This window comes from Magnolia sinica, chromosome 8 (assembly GCF_029962835.1).
Source record: "Magnolia sinica isolate HGM2019 chromosome 8, MsV1, whole genome shotgun sequence".
Taxonomy (NCBI): domain Eukaryota; kingdom Viridiplantae; phylum Streptophyta; class Magnoliopsida; order Magnoliales; family Magnoliaceae; genus Magnolia; species Magnolia sinica.
Window position 1 is genome coordinate 12,894,670 of NC_080580.1, and position 18,542 is coordinate 12,913,211.

General features: G+C 37.7%; 1 protein-coding gene across 5 annotated transcripts; it reads left to right on the forward strand.

Annotated features, from left to right (window-relative positions):
* Positions 1-7,765: 7,765 nt before the first annotated feature.
* Positions 7,766-18,073, forward strand: LOC131252910 (protein TRIGALACTOSYLDIACYLGLYCEROL 2, chloroplastic). Of its 5 annotated transcripts, XM_058253692.1 has the most exons (7): positions 7,766-7,907; positions 7,943-8,083; positions 9,029-9,691; positions 10,248-10,577; positions 15,060-15,175; positions 17,603-17,693; positions 17,792-18,073. In XM_058253692.1, exons 3-7 carry the CDS (start codon positions 9,176-9,178, stop codon positions 17,882-17,884), a joined length of 1,146 nt encoding a protein of 381 aa, XP_058109675.1. In that variant the 5' UTR covers positions 7,766-7,907; positions 7,943-8,083; positions 9,029-9,175; the 3' UTR covers positions 17,885-18,073. The 5 variants fall into 5 exon arrangements, with proteins under 5 accessions (XP_058109675.1, XP_058109676.1, XP_058109674.1 ...); XM_058253693.1 differs by lacking the exon at positions 7,943-8,083 and having other exon boundaries at positions 7,773-7,907; XM_058253691.1 differs by lacking the exon at positions 7,766-7,907 and having other exon boundaries at positions 7,914-8,083.
* The last annotated feature ends 469 nt before the right edge of the window (positions 18,074-18,542 follow it).

The window sequence follows — 18,542 nt, forward strand, 5'->3', positions numbered from 1 at the left end:
ATACCTTGCTTGCCACAGGCCCAACCTTCCTTGCCACTAGCCACATTTGGTTGAGTCATTTTATCAAACAGTTGGTGAGTAACATCAATGGCAAAGTAACTAAGTCACCAAACTGGTTCGATCCAAGTTAAATTTGAGTTGGATTCGAACTGGATTCGATCCGAGTCGAATCGAGTTGGGGCTTACTCGAACTCGGCTCGAACTCATTTTCGAGCTCAAAAAATCAGCTTGACTTAGCTTGAACTCAGCTTCGAACCGAATCGAACGGAGCTTTTTCAAGTCGAGACGAGTGAGCTAACCAAGCTAGCTTGGTTCGTGTACACCCCTAGTTATGCAAAACCATCTCACACTCAAATTGGACACTAGTCTTTGCCAATGATGCTTTCATGTAACCATTAATTTTGATGGGGCTCACCTTTGTAATGCTTGTCATAAATCCGAACCATCCACAATCCCAAGTGGGCCCAAAACCCAAGTAGACTCAATGTAAATGTGGGTCCCAGGATAGGAAAATGTGGATACATGGCTTATTACCGTTAAAACTATCTATGGCCAGTTTTAATATTATTAGGCCATCCAAACCATTGAAATAACATTTTCGACCATTCAAAATGTCAATCTCAGCGGGCTAAATGTAATCACTGGTATTCACACCTAATCTAAATTTTTTGTGGCCCCCCATAATTTGAAAGGCCCGGGTTCATCGTGAACTCTTACCTACTCTATGACCCACAGCCTTGGATTTAGATTATTTTTCTGGCCAAGCCCTAAAATCATTTAAGGAAATGGTAAATGGCTCGGATTTTTTCTCAAAGAACATAGGGGTCACTGTCAGGAACACCATCCACCACGTAGAGCCATGACTTCTTCATGCAACTTTAATCTTAGTAGACCCCACTTTCTTGATACTTATCGCAAATCCGAATTGTTCATCATTTAGGCTATCTCATTTTAGGAAATGGGCCAAAAATTCAGGTAAATCCAGTGCACACGTGAGTCCTACAGTAGGAAAAAAGTGGGTCATGACTTACTACCACTGAAACTATCACTGTTTATTTTTAATGATTTTATGCCATTCAAACCGTAGAAATAGCATTTCCAATCGTTCAGAAGGTCATTCCCGTTCATCAAAATTTACCCTTGATCTAAAATTTATATGGCACCATGATGGCTTGAAAGGCCTGGTTCGATATACATTGTTATTTGATGTGTGGCCCATTTGAGCTTTGGATCTTGATCATTTTTTTAGCCCAAGGCCTAAAATCATATAAGAAAAATGGTAGACAGCTTGGATTTTTTTTTTCCAAAGAACACAATTAGCAAGACTATCTCACACCCACATCTGACACAAGTACCTAACCGGTGAGGTTATCATGCAACCATTAATTTTGGTGGGCCCACTTTCATTGTGCTTGTCATAAATTCGAACAATCCATCATTTTCAGCATCTCATTTTAGGGCCATGGAATAATTACCAAGAAAAGAAATGTAACAACAATCCAAATGAAATTGAAAGTAGAAAAAAAAAAAATTAATAATAAATTTAATGGGTTGATCTTTCCACTCAAAGATTTTATGGGGCATCCATGGTGGGCCACCCAACACATCAATAGTTCAAGTTGATGAAAGTTGGTCTAATAGCAATTGGGTCTTAACATGAGGTATTCCTAGACCATGGTACACATGGCACACTAAATACCAAACTATCTTCCGACCATGGACCATGGGCCATGTTATACTTGCATCACATCCTTCCATGATCCGAGCAAAGGGATGGATGGTTTGGATCTAGTCCAATTAAGCCACGTGTGCAACAATTAAAATCATGTGCAAACACGTTGAAATGGGTCTAGACAGAGAATACGATAAAAGTACAATTCTTCACTTGTGAAGAGGGCAAATTATCATTTTCCTGCTTAAGAGAACCTTTCTTTGAGTCAAAAGTTGTCTAAGCAGTAGAAAGTCCGTATATTGAAATAATAGGCTGTTTTAGATAAATAGTTTAAAAGTAACAGTTTTCTGTGCATGGACCAAAATAGAGGTGGCTTCCGGGAAAAATTCACTTTTATCTGGAGTTTTTTAAAGTAATTAGGTTTAGTGACTTAGAGCGCAAGTTTTCTTTAACCCCCTCAAAACATCCATACAGACACACAAGACACAAAAACTATAGACATTCCAACTAGACATCGTAGTATTGTGTCCTTTCTACTTGATATAATAGTTTATGTGATTGATTAAAATGCTTGTTGGTCCCTTTTCTCGCTCTTAGAGCCATAAAATATGTGAACACCAATGTCAAAACCATTAAACATGTTTAATTGGCTCGGCTTGATAGGTGAGCTTTGGCACACTCCCAAGCTAGTCGGGTCATTTTAGATTGAATTGGGCTTAGGTCAAGCTCACCTTTCAGTTTGGTTGAGCTCGGCCTGAGCACTAATAATCTATATTGTATATAATATGACTTGCTTTTAGACATTTTTACCATAACGAATTAATTTTCTTAAGGTGGAGAACTTTGAGCATTGAAATATCATATCGATGAGTTTTAGATGATGTTGGGTATATTTTAAATGTGGCTAATGTTCATCAAATAATTTAAATTTCATCTTTAATAAACCTTTAAATGACAAAAACAATAATTCTTTTATGCGAGCGGGATTCTCCTCTTCCTTGCATGTAGCTTACTGCAACTGTGATTATAGAGAGTCATGCAAGGTTATATGGGGCCTACCATCAATTTATAATTCGGCCTAAAAAAATGGACAATTCTAAAACTTCAATGGGCGGACACAACAATGAAAAAGCGAGATACGTTGCCTATTGTTGAAAACATTCATTTTCTCTCCTTTCTCCATGTATAGGGTGTAGCCACTCATTTCCTTCCTTATATCTCTTCCTTGCTCCATACAAGTATACATGCTATACCCCTTAATAATGTATGTTAAATAGAACTGTACACGAGTTGAACTGAGTTGCTAAGCTCGAATCGGCTTGCCCACTAGTTGACCCCATCTCTAACTCAGCTCAGCTTGATCCTTGAGCCTGACGGGCTAGCTCGGCTCAATCCAGTTAGCAACTCGGGCCACTTCAAGCAGAGTTCGAGCCAAGATTGAGCCTATGCAGCATTTTCACAAACACATTGAGTGTACTTTCAATTTCTTACTGTATGTAAAACAGTAGTAGCGGTTTACAGGTATTTCATCAAACACCTTATGGACAACATCAAAATCAATTTAAAAAATGGTATTTGTTTTATATACATACCTTCCTTGCCACCAGCTGAGACTTCGTTGAGTCATTTTATCGAACACTTGGTGAGCAACATCAATATCAAAGTGACAGAGTCACCAAATTGGTTTGATTCGAGTTCGATTTGAGTTGGGGTTTGATCCGAGTTAAGTCAAGCTCGGGCAAGCTCAAACTCGGTTTGAAATTTTTTCGAGCTGAAAAAATCAGCTCTGAACCGAGTCGAATCGACCTTTTTCGAGTCGAATCGAATGAGCTAACTGATCTAACTCGGTTCGTACACAGCTCTAATGTTAACCACATGGCACTAATGCACATGAAGAAGTTACCGGACGTAAGGGGCTTGAGGTCAACAAGCTTTTAATCGGTTTCTGCATGGGGCATATAACTATCAAAGTAATGATCATGTAATGGACGGTTAAAAATGAAAGCCAAATGGGCCCCTCTTAACCAACAATTGTCCGTGTGTCACAGATTGCTTAGCCAATTTGACTAAAAGAATGTGACTTACAGCTCAAACTGGAGGAACTTGTGGAGATTCGCTGCTTCTTCTTCTTCTTCTTCTTCTTCTTCTTTTTGATTTGAGCTGTAAATCACATTCTTTTAGTCAAAAGCCAAGATTCGGAGGAATTTGGATTTGAGATGAATAAATCCTGCAGAGGAGCTCTTTATGAACTCTCATCTCTAAGCTCTAAATTTAAAGCTATTTGATTTGTACAAACTAAGATCCAATCAATTCGAAGGGGGTTCAAATCCATGCTACCAAACAAGCACTCATACATCAACAATGGCTTATACGTTTTTGTAGGCCTCATCATATACGTGTTATGTCCACATCATCCATTCATTTTGCCATATTGTTTTAGGCAGGAGCTAAACAATGAGACATCCAAAGTTCAAGTGGACCACACCACAAAAGCAACAGAGACAATGAAGCTCGCCATTGAAACATTTTTAAGGGCCACCATAATGTTATTTATCATCCAACTTGTTCATATGGTCACCCTGACTTGGATGAAGAGAAAACACATCATCTTAATCCATAACTCATGTGGCCCTAAGAAGTTTTCAATGATAGGCTTTCAATCTCGACTTCTTATTCTTTTCTCTTTTTTTTACCGTATGGTCCACTTTGGCTTTGGATCTAACCTTGGGTTCCAAGCCGTGACCCAGTGGCAGCCTGTGCTTTAATACGACTCATGGGTTCAAGTGTCCATGCAATGTATGGGTGTATATATATATATATATATATATATATATATATATATATATATATAGAGAGAGAGAGAGAGAGAGAGAGAGAGAGAGAGAGAGAGAGAGAGAGATCTTCTTTACATATGCCATACAATAAAATATGATTAATAGCCTGATTACCCAACCACTGTGGGGATTACTCGGGTCTTTGCCACGAACGGTATGAATCAAGAGAGCCTCATGGCCATTGATCGAACATCCTTAAAATGCTTTGGCAGAATGGATGGATTGTAAATATAATACATACACCATGCCGGTGGAAAACTACACAAATAGTCTCAATTTAGTGGACGGAGTTTGGCTAGTGACCCTAACACCAACCACCAATCAACTACCCCGTGTCAAAGGTCTATAGGCCCTATCATAATGTATGTTTTTATCCAGGTTGTCTGTTCAAGTCTCCTGCTCATTTTAGGGCATGAGCCCAAAATTGAGGTAGATCTAACTCTTAGGTGGACCATACCATAGGAGACAATAGGGATTAAACACTTTATGTTTAAAACTTTTTACGGCCATGGAAGCTTTGATGAAGCTTTTATTTGCATTTTTTCATTCCTTCAAGTCCATGTGACCTTAACAACAAGTTGAATGGAAAATAAACATTACCATATACATTAGGAAGTTTTAAATAATGGACATTCGATTAACACTGTTTTCTTGTGGTGTGGTCCATCTGTAATTTGAATCTGCCTCACACTGTAAAATAATAAATTGGCAAAGTCAACGAAGGGTGTGGATAAAACACATACATCATGGTGGCCCCAGAGCTTCAATGTCAGTTAGGATAAAACACATACATTATAGTGGGGCCCACAGAGCTTTGACACCAGCTAACTTGCTGGTGTTAGGGTCACTAGCCAAACCTCTTCTCAATTTATTTTAAGTAAAACTGACTTAATGTAAGAAATCTAGGATTTTTAAGGGTTCGAGCGTCAAGCCTTAAACTCCACCGGAGTATCAATAACTCCCCATTGACTAAACTACTACTACCACTTCAGGAAGCCCTTCCTCGTCGTGGTCTCCAACAACAACCATGAAAATGATTACTCTACTCCACCAATATCCACTCCAACATGCAAATAAGATGTCTCGAGGTATGCATGTTTTTGCTTTCATTCTTCCCCTCAAACTCTATAATCAAACTGAATTCGTATGTTCTTTCATTCTCCCCCTTTATGTTGTGGTTTTTTTTTTTTTTTTTATTTTAAATTTTTTTATTATTCTTTTTATTTTTATAGAAAGTTTAATAATATATTTAGGCATTCTTCAATCTATACATCTTCATTAAAAATAATAAAAAATAAATAATAGGCCCGTTTGGATGCCTGTGTGTTATTTAAGTTGTATGTGACTTACCAAGCAATCATGTTTGGACGTAAGTTGTAAGTACTTATAAGCAATTATGTTTGGATGTAAGTTGTAAGTACTTATAAGTTGGTTTTTATGTTTGGATAACATATGAGTTACTTATAGGTAAGAAGTTGAGTTACTTGTAAGTAAGAAGTTGTATATTCACGTTAAGTTTATGGGGATCATTTTAAAAATGTTATGATTGTATTTTTTAAAAAAAAACTTGACACTGAATATACATTTTTGTTAATTCAATCTAGATAAATGCCGAAGTCAATTCTTAAGCTAAACTAATCATCAAATTGGCTATAAAAGTGAGTCCACATATTCAAAATACCTATAATATAGGGTAATTACTTAATATAAAAATTGGTAGGAAATTATGGAAAAATTTTAATTAGGCTCATTGAGAAATCTTTTTTGTTGTAGCTAGATTATTGGGTTCTTCATCGGATTTATGACAAGAATGATTACGAGAAAATAATGCAACATACTAAAGAAACATCCCACAAAGAGATTATGGATTCTTTCAAGGGCATTGAAGACAATAGATTAACCATAACTCCAAAAGCTGATGTTGATAACAACTCATTTATAGAGCTGGATCGTGTATGATTCAAATTGTTGGAAGCAACTTTATCACCCAATGCCACTCTTGAAAGCTTTAATAGAGCTTTATCATTATATAACTTTTGGGACCACACATATGATGGTTTAATAAAATAAAAATGATCTACCTTAATGGGCAATAATTAAAATTAAAAAAAATATATTAAAATATAAGAGCAATGGTCCACTATGATAGACTAGACCATAAGATCCGCCTTGATGTATGTTTCATTGGTTCATTATGTGACATGGTCCGTTGAAAAAAAAGATCCAAATCTCAGAGAGGCAACACCATGATAAACAATCATAATTTATGCCTACCAATAAAAAAATTCTACGGGCCACAGAAGAGTTGGATTAAGCTTTTCTCTTATCTATGTATGTGTGACGCAGGGATGAACGTGATGAGGTTGATCATCGTCTTCCTCAAGGATAACTACTCTAAATCCATGGAGCTTCTCTAAACGCCTTGTAGAGACTCCTTGAATCCACAAGGAAAATAAATAGAAATAATTTTAAGATATATGGAAAAAAGGCTTATTGATTGATTGACAAATGACATAAACGAGTCCACAACCCTTTAAATAAGAATATCAAGATTAAGAAGAAATTTAAGAATTAAACTATAACTAAAACTCCATAAAATTTGTAACTTACTATAAATAGTAAATTTTCTTTTTACAGTGTCTTATGTACTTAACCACGTTATTCTCATAAATTTTCCCAACACTCTTTATGTTGGACACAACTCCTAAAGCTAAACGAATGAAGAGTTATAATCAAACTAAAACTTAAAATTAGTAAAAACAGAAATGCACATTGAATTCGATTGTCGATATGATGGAATCTCACAAATTCAGCGTGGGCAACCTGGCATAACCAGGTTGGTTGACTAAAGTAGCTCGTCCTACCTCAAAATCAAATATGATAAGTTGAGTAGATCATTCCAATTTACAATATATGTGAGATATGCTTAATTTAAGATTTTGATGATCTTGATGACTTCTGCATCTGATTGGGCCTTCCCTTATCCATCTTGGACATGGAAGTTGTGTGACTTCATTAATAGTTGGATTGCAAATAAATATAAGGATGGGCCATATGTAGTTTGTAGTCTTTAATGGTGAGCATTCAATCACCACTGTTTTCTTATGATGTGACCCACCTGAGATTTGGATTTGCCTTTTTTTTTTCTTTTTCTTTTTTTTTTTTAAAATTTTGCTCAAGCCCTAAATGAGATTGCCGAACTGATATACATTTATCAACACATTAGGTGGGCCCACTCTCGCGGCCTCACTGAATCGGGCCCGATTCAAAAGCAAGAAAAAAGAAAAGCTTGTAACCTAGCGACCGGAAAGGCACACGCAATTGTAGAGGGAAAGTGTGTGAGAGAGCCGATTACGGAGACGGAGAGAGAGAGAGAGAGAGAGAGAGAGAGCTGATTGCAGGTGAGAGAGTGAGAGAGAGAGAGAGCTGATTGCAGGTGGGTTGTTGGTGCATTTCTCCCCCTTTCCCTCTTGTCAAAAATCCGAACGTTGGGCCTGTAAGTCACTTACAGGGAAGTGACTTCTCACCACCAGCCCCCTGCAGTTGCCTAGAAGATTTGCCTGTAAGCGACTTACAGGTGAATTTCCTCCCCCAAACACCACCTGTAAGTGACTTCCCTGTAAGTCAGTTATTACTGTCTTCTGTTGCAGGAACTTCAAGAAATGCCGTTCTTAAATTCTAAGATATTGGTTTCAGGATTTTGTTGAATTTGGGTCTGATCTGATTTTCTTGTGTTTCTGTTGAAAACCCATTTTGGGATTTTCGAGTTTTGCATCGAAGGATCGTAGATAGCACCGTCGACTGTCTTTAGGGTAATGGGGGGTTTTATGGTCTGATTGCAGTGTAAGTGATTGTCGAGAGCAGATCTGGGTTCTATTTCTAGAACTCTGATTCTAGGTTTGCTCAATTGTTTTTTTAATTTTTTCATTGAATGGAGAACCAAATTAGATATCTTAAATTAGATGGGCTTCGATTGTATTTATTGGCAATTTGTATACAGATACTGGATTTTAGTTAGTTGAGTCTAATTTCAATTGGAAGTGACTGTAGAGATTGAGTCCAGTTGCAGTATCTAGCTATTCGCTTCGAGATTTATTATTGGGGCTGTCTTGGTTTTTATGTGTATTTCGGAAAAGTTGGGTTTGTAGGCAACTGGGTACTGGGTTTTGGTCAGTTGGATCTGCTTTGAGTTCCATGATATTTTGGCAGTTGTTATTTCTAAGCATTCCAATTGAGATTTATTAATTGGGTCTTTTTAATTCGTAAGAAAACCACATTACACATCCCATGTGAGCTAACTTGTTTTCTACTTTCAATTGCAAGAGACTGTAAAAATTAAAAGTCTGTTGGCAGTTTCTAAGTATCATGTTTGAGATTTAGTTGACTGAGGTCTCATTGCTTTTCGTTTTTTACAAGGAAAATCATAGGCATAGTGAGATACCTGGGCGTGGCTTTTAATTTCATTGGGTTTGGCCAGTTTACTCTCACAAAAATTTGATATAGCCCATGTTTTCTTTTGTAGGCTTTGCTTCCAGTGGTGATGAATTGTGTCTGCTCAGTACTCACTCTTGCCAAAAATACAAGAGAAATAAATAGTCCATAGTCCATTTTGATTTTTTTTTTTTTTTTTGGGTTTTCTCTGAACTTTGGTAATTTGGTTTTGTTCAAGATGTTTGGAAATCCATGGGTTCAAGCTTCTACTTGCAAACTGGTGTTGTCATCGTCAATGTTTATTACGCCCTCTGGCCACCAAAACTTTGGTCCTCGTCTTCCAACTAGACTTCCGAGAGAACTAGTTCGCATACGAGTGAGTTCAGCAAATGCAGGACAGAGTCCGCCGCCCTCAGCCGAAAGAAAGAACCCTCTTGCTGTTGTCTTGGATATTCCCAGCAGCATTTGGAGGCAGACGTTGCGTCCACTTAGTGATTTCGGGTTTGGAAAGAAGAGTGTTTGGGAGGGAGGCATTGGATTATTCGTTGTTTCTGGTGCTGTTCTTCTCGCACTTTCTTTGGTTTGGCTAAGAGGGTTCCAATTGAGATCTAAGTTCAGGAAATATCAGGCAGTGCTCGAGTTTGAGCAGGCTTGTGGTATTTGCATGGGAACACCTGTAAGGATCAGAGGGGTGACTGTCGGAAGTGTGGTCCGGATTGTTCCTTCTTTGAGAAGTATTGAAGCAGTTGTTGAGGTGAGCATTTTCTTTAGCTCTTTGTCTGTTTGGATGGTTATGCTGGGCTTTTCCTCAAGTGTAGTTTGGACATTACAGGAATCCATGGAAATAAACGTCAATGTGAACATTAGAGTAATTACACTTTCCTTGGTCCAAAGATATCTGAAGTCTCCACAGGCCGCCAGTCCGTACAGGTGGTGCTCACAGGTTGATAGTCAAGGCGTTGATCTGATGGGGGTCACCATGGTTGTACCACAGCCAAAAACATCCTTGATGGGTGAATCCTAACCTTTTGATCAGGGCCTGCACAAGGCAGTTAAGAAAAGTGGTACAGTCACGGACTCATGAATGTCTATTCAGAATCAACGGGGAAAAAAGGTCTAAGATTGGTTTGCTGGTGTTATCCAATCTGGGCAACTGTTTGGGCATGGTCCACTCATCTGATCAATGGTCTGGATTGCTGTACTGTAGCCCACACTGGTAGGAACTCAGGTCTTGAGGACTAAACTTATCTGCGAGCTGAAGATATCATATGGTTTTCTGAAAGTTATTTAAGGTACCATTTCGTTTGCAGGTTGAAGACGATAAAATAATTATACCTCAAAATTCATCAATTGAGGTGAATCAGTCTGGCCTTCTTATGGAGACTTTGATTGACATTACACCACAAGATCCAATGCCAACACCTTCGGTGGGTCCTCTTGACCCAGAGTGTGTTAAAGAAGGTCTAATTGTATGTGACAGACAGAAGATAGCAGGTCGTCAAGGGATAAGCTTGGATGAATTGGTTGGAATATTCACGCGTCTTGGACGAGAAATGGAAGAAATTGGTGTTTCAAAAAGTTATGCATTGGCTGAAAAAGTTGCATCTATTCTACAAGAATCAAAGCCGCTCCTTGCAAAGGTGTGGATAGAGTCACTTACCATTTGCATGTCTATTTAGTGTTGTGTTATAATTTGTGATTAAGCAATATCCTATTATGCATTTGCTCGACATAGTAACCTGTGCATGTGGCTCCACCTTTTGGTGATCCCAATCATTCCTATGGTGGGCCCATGTTGGATGGGATGTTGGCCTACATTCTCCACTTCTCGATTACTCTGACGTCTGACCTTCCTATTGGGCCACATTGGGAACCATGGGTTCTAATTGTTCATTTCATCAGATGGATGTGATCATCAGATGGGAGATATTAGGGCGGGGGTGGCACCAGATCTTTTTTATTTTTTGAAAGGCAGTGGGACCACCAGATCAGCAGCCTATAATCCTGAAAGGAGGGCCCTGAACTGTACAACTGCTGGGCTGAACAAAAAGACACTTGTTATTGCCATCTAGCATCATAATACCTCAAAATGCATTGCCCTTTCTTTTGATGATTCTTCTGAGAAAAATCATCTATTATAAGCTGTTAACTTCTCTGTCCTCTGTATCTCAAAATATCAATAGGATTTCTTGCAAAATGGAAGGGTCTCTGGTCAATATTCAAATGTTAGTCCAAGTGTCATATTAAAAACTCACTAATAATGAATTTGTTTGATGCATGCCATGAACTCTTGTTGTGATTGAACAAGGTCTGTAAAGGAATAATTCCTTGTATGATCTTCCATTGATTGGATTTGATTTATATGATAGGAAAGCAATCAGTGAAATTATGGAAATGTAGAAACCACTTGCTTAAAGAATAGATCTCACTCTATTAAAGCAAAACTGGAAACAAAACTATATTTGCTTGTTTAACAAAGAAAAATAGGACTGCATTTCACTCCACTTGGTTGTTATTAATCTTGTATCCGACCCATTGGACGGAATTGTGAAAATCGGTTCCAGCTAAAATGCATGTTGTTTCTAGTAGCGCCCCCCCCCCCCCCCCCAAAAAAAAAAAAAAAAGAAAAAAGAAAAAAGAAAAAAAAGAAGAAGAAAAGAAGAAGAAGAAGAAAAAAGAAAAAGAAAAGAAAGAAAGGCACATTTCAATGGAGAAGGTTTACCACATGGGGCTGCATGCCCATGACCAAAATGCTCCTTTTAAAGGTGGACTCGGCAAACGATGATGCAAAACCCCACGTGACAACCCTTCCAAAAAACAACCTTCATAGAACCATTTTGAGTTTGAGTGCATGTATTGAATTTCTGGTTTCTGTCTAGATCCATAGTCAGAAAATACTTGCATATTGTATCATAGTATTTCAGCCACCTCTCGTTTTAGAGGCTAGAATGATCTCATAGGCATAGTATTTTTGCTACATTCCATTGTTGGCACGTTTTCATTTACATCATATGATGTTGAGGACTTAATAATTGATATTTGCAATACCAGTTGTAGGTTCTTTACCATTTCCTTTATACCCATCGTCACCATGGTATTAAAAAATGGTTATGTTATGGCTGTAACGTCCATTACGTAATGGTAACGGTGGTGCCCTTTACACAATTCAGGGCCATAACACTTGATTTGAAAATTAAAAGGCCCATAATGCGCCAACCGATATAGGCTCGTAATGGGCCGATACAGGGCCGCAACGGACTGATACATTTTTTCCTTTCAAAAAAAAAAAAAAAAACACCAATCATTACAGGGCCTGCATCTTTACGCCCATGAGGCTAGTCATTACGGCCACCGTTACCATTATTTAATACCTTGATCATGAGTGCTAAGAATCTATGTTGCCTATGTACTAATAAAAGTGCCGAGCATAGCGACAAATCTTGTTCTTGACCATTTTTTGGCCCGGAAATTTCTCAGGCAGTTTTCACAATTTGAGGTTTTTCACGGGTCATTGTTGGGAAAAATCTTGCCAGAAAAAAATAATTATTGTAAATTATTAAATGAATTTAAAATTTAAACATACATTTATAAGGTTTTGCTAACATCTCCACCTTCATAGGTATATCAGCTACGTCCCCAAACCTTTTTAATGACACATAAGACACGTAATCATCAATCAGGACCATTTATTCAATAGTGCCATTCAGAGCAAGCCATGCTGCAAGAATCACACCAATTGGATGATGCTAAACCCTACGAGGCCAATTTATTACAACCGTTTGTCTTTTACGAGCCGTAGATCTCTCTCTTTTTTTTTTCTTTTTTTTTTTTTAATGAGCCATAGATCACAGGGTTGTAATTCATCAAACTAGTGTTACTTTGGAATCATAAGTAGTGTTTGAAATATCTCCGATATAATCTTTATCTCCAGCTCAGCGATACCAATAACACCGGTAGCGATACCGATAATGTTGGTAGTATAGAAATTCCAGGTATTAGCAATGTATCGCCAATGTAATCACCAATATTTTCAACTATGTAAATTCTAGGTATTGCTTGTATTTCCAATGCATCAATATCGCCAATGTATCACCAATATTTTCGACAATGTAAATTCTATGCAATGCTTGTATCATAAATGTATTGATGATATTTCAATAATATCGCCAATGTATTGATATCATCAAAATTTTATTTATCAGAAAAGAAATTATTTCAAAAATTTTTTTTGGGCACATGGTTATATGTAGTGTTCAATTTGTTATTGATAATATTGATAATATTTTGATATTATCGATATCACAACATGCGTGATATTGAGACCATAATCTTTCGTTTCCTTTACAATTGTTGATGATTTCTTGTTGAAATATCATGTGTTGTTGATATTTTACAATATCGATGGATGTTTGGATGGAAGATTGGATGGCTAAATAGGTTGGATGGGATGGTTGGACTGATTTCTTACAACAACACATGCTTTTAAGGCCCCATTAAATGGAAACTTGTTATGTATGCATTCTTTTTGCATTTTTTTTTTTTTAAAAAATAATAATAAATTCTAAATATGCAAATATGTACATTTTAACAGCTCTTAAAGTTTCACTAAAAATTCCACTGTTTTTCCCATGTTTCCCCGCATTTCCGGTTATCAGCGATATAATCGGCGATATTGATATTGTTTCTGTATCCCTGGCTAGTAAAACTTGTAGCGATACCGATAATTCGAACACTGATCATAAGCAATATAAAGTGGGATCTATTAGATAGATGATTCAAGATTGTGATTGGAACTATTTTGTTTATCCACTCAATCTTGACTGTCCATCTTCCATGCCAGTTGATCAGATGCTCAGGACCATCTGATTGGCATGATTTTTGCACCATGGCTCATCCCTAGTTGTATGAAAGAATGAACAGTTCAAATGCAATTGGATGTCTCATGTGTCACTAAAAAGGCTTGGGGACATTGCTAGCGTCCCCATGAAAGTGGGGATGTTAGTAAAACCCATATGTATATGACAAATTTCTCAATGTTTTTACCATTTTGAAGCTAACATGGCAATAAAAAAGTTATAATTGATAATTTAAAATCTGCCGAGATTTTGAAATTCTCACGATAATATTGCAATAATACCATTTTGGTGTATATCTTGTGATATTATTGTGAGATTTTCAAAATCTCAGTGATATTTGTCCCGCTGGTGCGGAGTATGGGCATGGGTCTAGCTGTTGGACTTGCTTGACCCTAAATCCTAGGTTAGCGGGGATGTGGCTGTGTGTAAATTTAAATATGTATTTATATGACAAATTTCTTAATTTTTTCACTATTTTTTTTAGTTAATATCATGATAAAAACTTGATAATTTAAAATATAGAGATTTTGAAAATCTCCCAATAATACTTGTTTAGTGTATTTCTCGTGATATTATCGTGAGATTCTCAATATCTTGGCAATATTTGTCATGCTGGCGCCGAGTATGGCCACGGTTCTAGGTGTCAGGCTTCCTTGACCCCCAAATCCGAGGGTAGCGGGGATGCGGCTCTATGTACATTTATATGAATTATATTTGTGGTAGCTTTTTGTATCTCTAGTTGTACCCTTGTTGAGTCATATCCTAGACAGGTACTATCAGGGATTTGAAGCATCTGTAAATCATAGTTAAGTAGCACTGGAATTAGGCTTAGCATCTTTAGCGACTCAAGAAGGATGATGGAACTGATGGTTGATTTGTGAACTTGGGTTGCAGCTTGTTTGGGATCTTGAGTTTTCTGCTTCTCTTTAATACTTGGCTTCACTTGGGGGGGGGGGTGCGGGGGCAGTATGCTGTGTATTTCAGGGGGGCGGCGTTTTGTTCGGGTTACAGGAGGGTTGCTCAGCTTTTGTTCTCCTGTTCTGTTTTTTTTTTTTTTTTTTTAAAGCTTGGCTTTCCATATTGCCTTCCTTCCTTTCTTTCTTTCTTTCTTTCCTTTCGCTTATCTTTTTATAGGTATTTAATTTTCCTATTTATTTACCATCTAGTGAGAATGATTAAATGCGAGCTAGTTTAAGTTTAGCCTTCTCGCTACTGTGTCTGTATTCTCAGATGCAGAAATGTGTTTTTGATGTAGTGATGTCACAGATTGAAGCCATGACTGAAGATATTCAACCTCTCTTGTCTGAGGTTCGCGGTAGTGGTCTACTGAGGGAAGTCGAGAATTTAACCAAAAGCTTGAAAGAAGCAACTGAAGATTTGAGGTAAAATTCCAAAGTCTTGTACATCAGGTTTCGCCTCGGGTATCTTATTCAGACTTCAGTATACGTTTGACATGCTTCCTCTTTTTTGGCACCTTGGGTTTCTTTCTGGGAAGATAGGTTATGTAGGAACATCTTTTGACTGGTTGTCTTGCAGCTGCTGCATCAGCAAAAGTTTCTCTTTTAGTTTTACCCTACTTTCTTGTGTTGTCGTGGAGCTGGATATTTTCTCATCATGATAACTCATTGAAAGCAGAGACTGACAATCTTTGTTGATGTGTCGGTTGTCAGATTCAAGGTTTAAAGTATCATCTGAAACTGGTACATATTGCCTGATAGTGTCTTAAATAGCGGTAGCGTGTAGCTCAAGTAGCGTAAGCTACATGACACATCTATTTTTAATTTAAAAATAGGAAAAATATGATAAATAGTAAGAAAAAAACTATATATATATATGTGCCTAAAAGATGGCTCATTTTTTCATTTTTTTCAAGTATAAGCATGTTCAAACAAGTTATTAATCATCATTTATTAGTAATGTCTAATTGAAACCACAGGTCACAAGTATGAAAAGAAATTAAAATCCCACAGGTTGAGAGTATAAGTACAAAATACAAAATATAATTACCATTTATAAAAAAGGCGTAGTGTACTCTACACGCACGCTACATACACTACGACCCTTGTAGCGTACGCTACAGAGGATTTACGCTATTTGCTAACACTACGGGTGCTATTCAAAACACTGCCTGATGCATACTGGTATCAGTCTTGAACGATACGGCTGTATTGGCCAGAAAAAGCCCAGTATGGGGGTGCTACGAGCCCATATCAGTGTTAAATGATACTACACCCAACACACTTATTTGAACCCTTGTATTGTATGTTCTTAACAATTTCTTCTATCAAACATTTTTCATATTTCTTTCTTCATGGTCAATGATGTCTGGATCCTTCAAATCCCCTTTAGGCTCATGTGTCGGATATGGCACAGCATGTGGGGGCCATGAAAGCCCAAACCTAGATCTATAACCACATCCATGAAAATTATCACAGTTTGTGCTGGAGAGAGTTTATTAGGTTATCCCATGCTACTAGATTCGAGAAGTGATTTTGTGCTGCCTTTTCAGACCGAATACCAAGGAAAAACATGAAATGAGAGAGCAAAGCTGTTACCTTCCACTTTTCTATCCTGAGACTCCAATGCACGTGTGTCACTGCTTCCTCAGCTTGCCATTGATGGCCCGAATAATCCAACACATTCGGTTTTTCAGTCTTGACCAGGCTCTGGTGTCCGATCACTTCATTTGTGGTGATCAAATCATTCCGTACATAGACATCATCCACATGTCTGCTATGAAGACGTTCTGTCCTTTTATGTCCAGCTGGGATTTGAACCCGAAGCTTATGATTGTGAAGTACAGCTTCATGGGTCACACATATTGATGCATGTGATGCATTAGTCAAAATGAGAAATCTCATTCTTGAGTATTTCTTGCACGGAAATTTTGTCTGGATGTTTGGGCTTTTCTGAGGATATATTTGTGAAATTCTATCTTTCAAAAAAAATTATTTGTGAAATTCTCAGCAGAAGTTAAATAATAGGAAACAAATAAATAAATGTATGAAAATGGGGTTAAGCAAAAAAAATACATATTCTGGGAAGATGGTGAAAAACAAATTGTGATGATGTCATGATAGCATCAAAATATTTTATATTGTAATGCTAAGAATCTGAGTTCAAACAGCATAACTTCCCTTATGTGCACCAAGTTGGGACATCCAGGGCCCATGGTTTATTCGAGCCATTGATCCAATGCCCCCCCGATCATGGATAGAAACCCTCCACCACCATAAATCTACCAAATTGGAAGATCCTTGCCACTGAATCTTTGCTCTTTCCTTCATTGAATGTGGATTGTTGGTGTCTTAACCATGTATTTGCATGCCAACAATGGAACCCTTCAAAAAAAAAAAAAAAAGGAAGAAGAAAAGAATTGACGAATTGGGGAGAAACTTTTGGACATGGTGCATTCCATGATGGAGGCCATCAGATCAGTGGCTTGGATAAGCCATGGGCCCCACATGTACAAACTCAGTGCACAATGGGGAGGTTCCCTGTTTGTCAAAAACAATGAACTCAGCATCAATGCGCCACTTATATATGTTGCCACAGCGTATGTCCTTGTCATGCTTTTACCAAGTCATACCGACTCCAGTGAGTGAGTTACTATACATTTGAACTTGTCATTTGTTAGCTCCAATTTTGATTGTGACTCTTCCATCTGCTGTTGTTGGATTTGTCACAAAAATAAAAAATAAAAATAAAAATAAATAAATAAAACACTTGTGAACCATTTTGCAGCTTTGTGATATTGCAAGCAGAAGCCATCTGTGGAATTTCTCATTTTTTTTTCCCACATTTTGCAGAAGGGTGAATTCATCTATTCTAACTCCTGAGAACACCAACCTGCTCCAGCAGTCCATCTCCACCCTTATATTCACTTTGAAGAACATTGAGGTGACATCCTTGTTTTTGATAATTGAACTTACATTGCTGACTTGAACAGGCTACAAATGAACATCCGCTAAATGGTTTCTCCCAATTCTCTTTTTCAGAGTATAACCTCCGACATATCAGGCTTCACGGGCGATGAAGCTACAAGGCAGAATTTGAAGTTGCTTATCAAGTCCCTTAGTAGACTGTTGTAGAGAAGATTAATAGCTGGATGCTGATAAAGCAGAGGATGTAACAGATTCGGGTGATGTAGGTCCCATCTTTAGATGGTAGAGATCAACCGTGGTTGAATGCCATTTCCTTTTCAGACCAGACTTGCTGGTAAGACTTTGTGAAAGGCTTGTTATTCAATGAAATCAGAGTAGAGCAGTGAGTTTTGGGCATCAATGTTTGGAAATGCTATGGCAGTTCGTGGGGGAGACTGAAGAGATGAATCCTACATGTGACAACATGGTACATGTGTGAAAAATCCAGGCCAACCATTAAGTGGGCCTAACAGTGAACATCCCTGGCCCATATATCATGCGATCCACTTGATAAGTGGGTCAAACTCATGAGAAAAAATGGATGGTTGAAATAAAATGGCCTAATTTTCCCGTTCATGTGGGTGCCTTACCCGATTAGTGGATTAGCCTGGATTTTGAGGCAGGAATGTTCACATAGAGCCCCAAGTGGCCTGGAGCTTGAACATATGCGCCAGGTCAGCATGTGTGCCGCCATTCATCTCTTCAACCTTCTTTGGAAATTGCTACAGAATTTCTCGTCTTTGCTGTATTGTGAATTAAAACTCTCGAGTATGTATTAGCATGATGTGATGCTTCATAAATAAGGCGGGCCATTTGTTTCTCATGA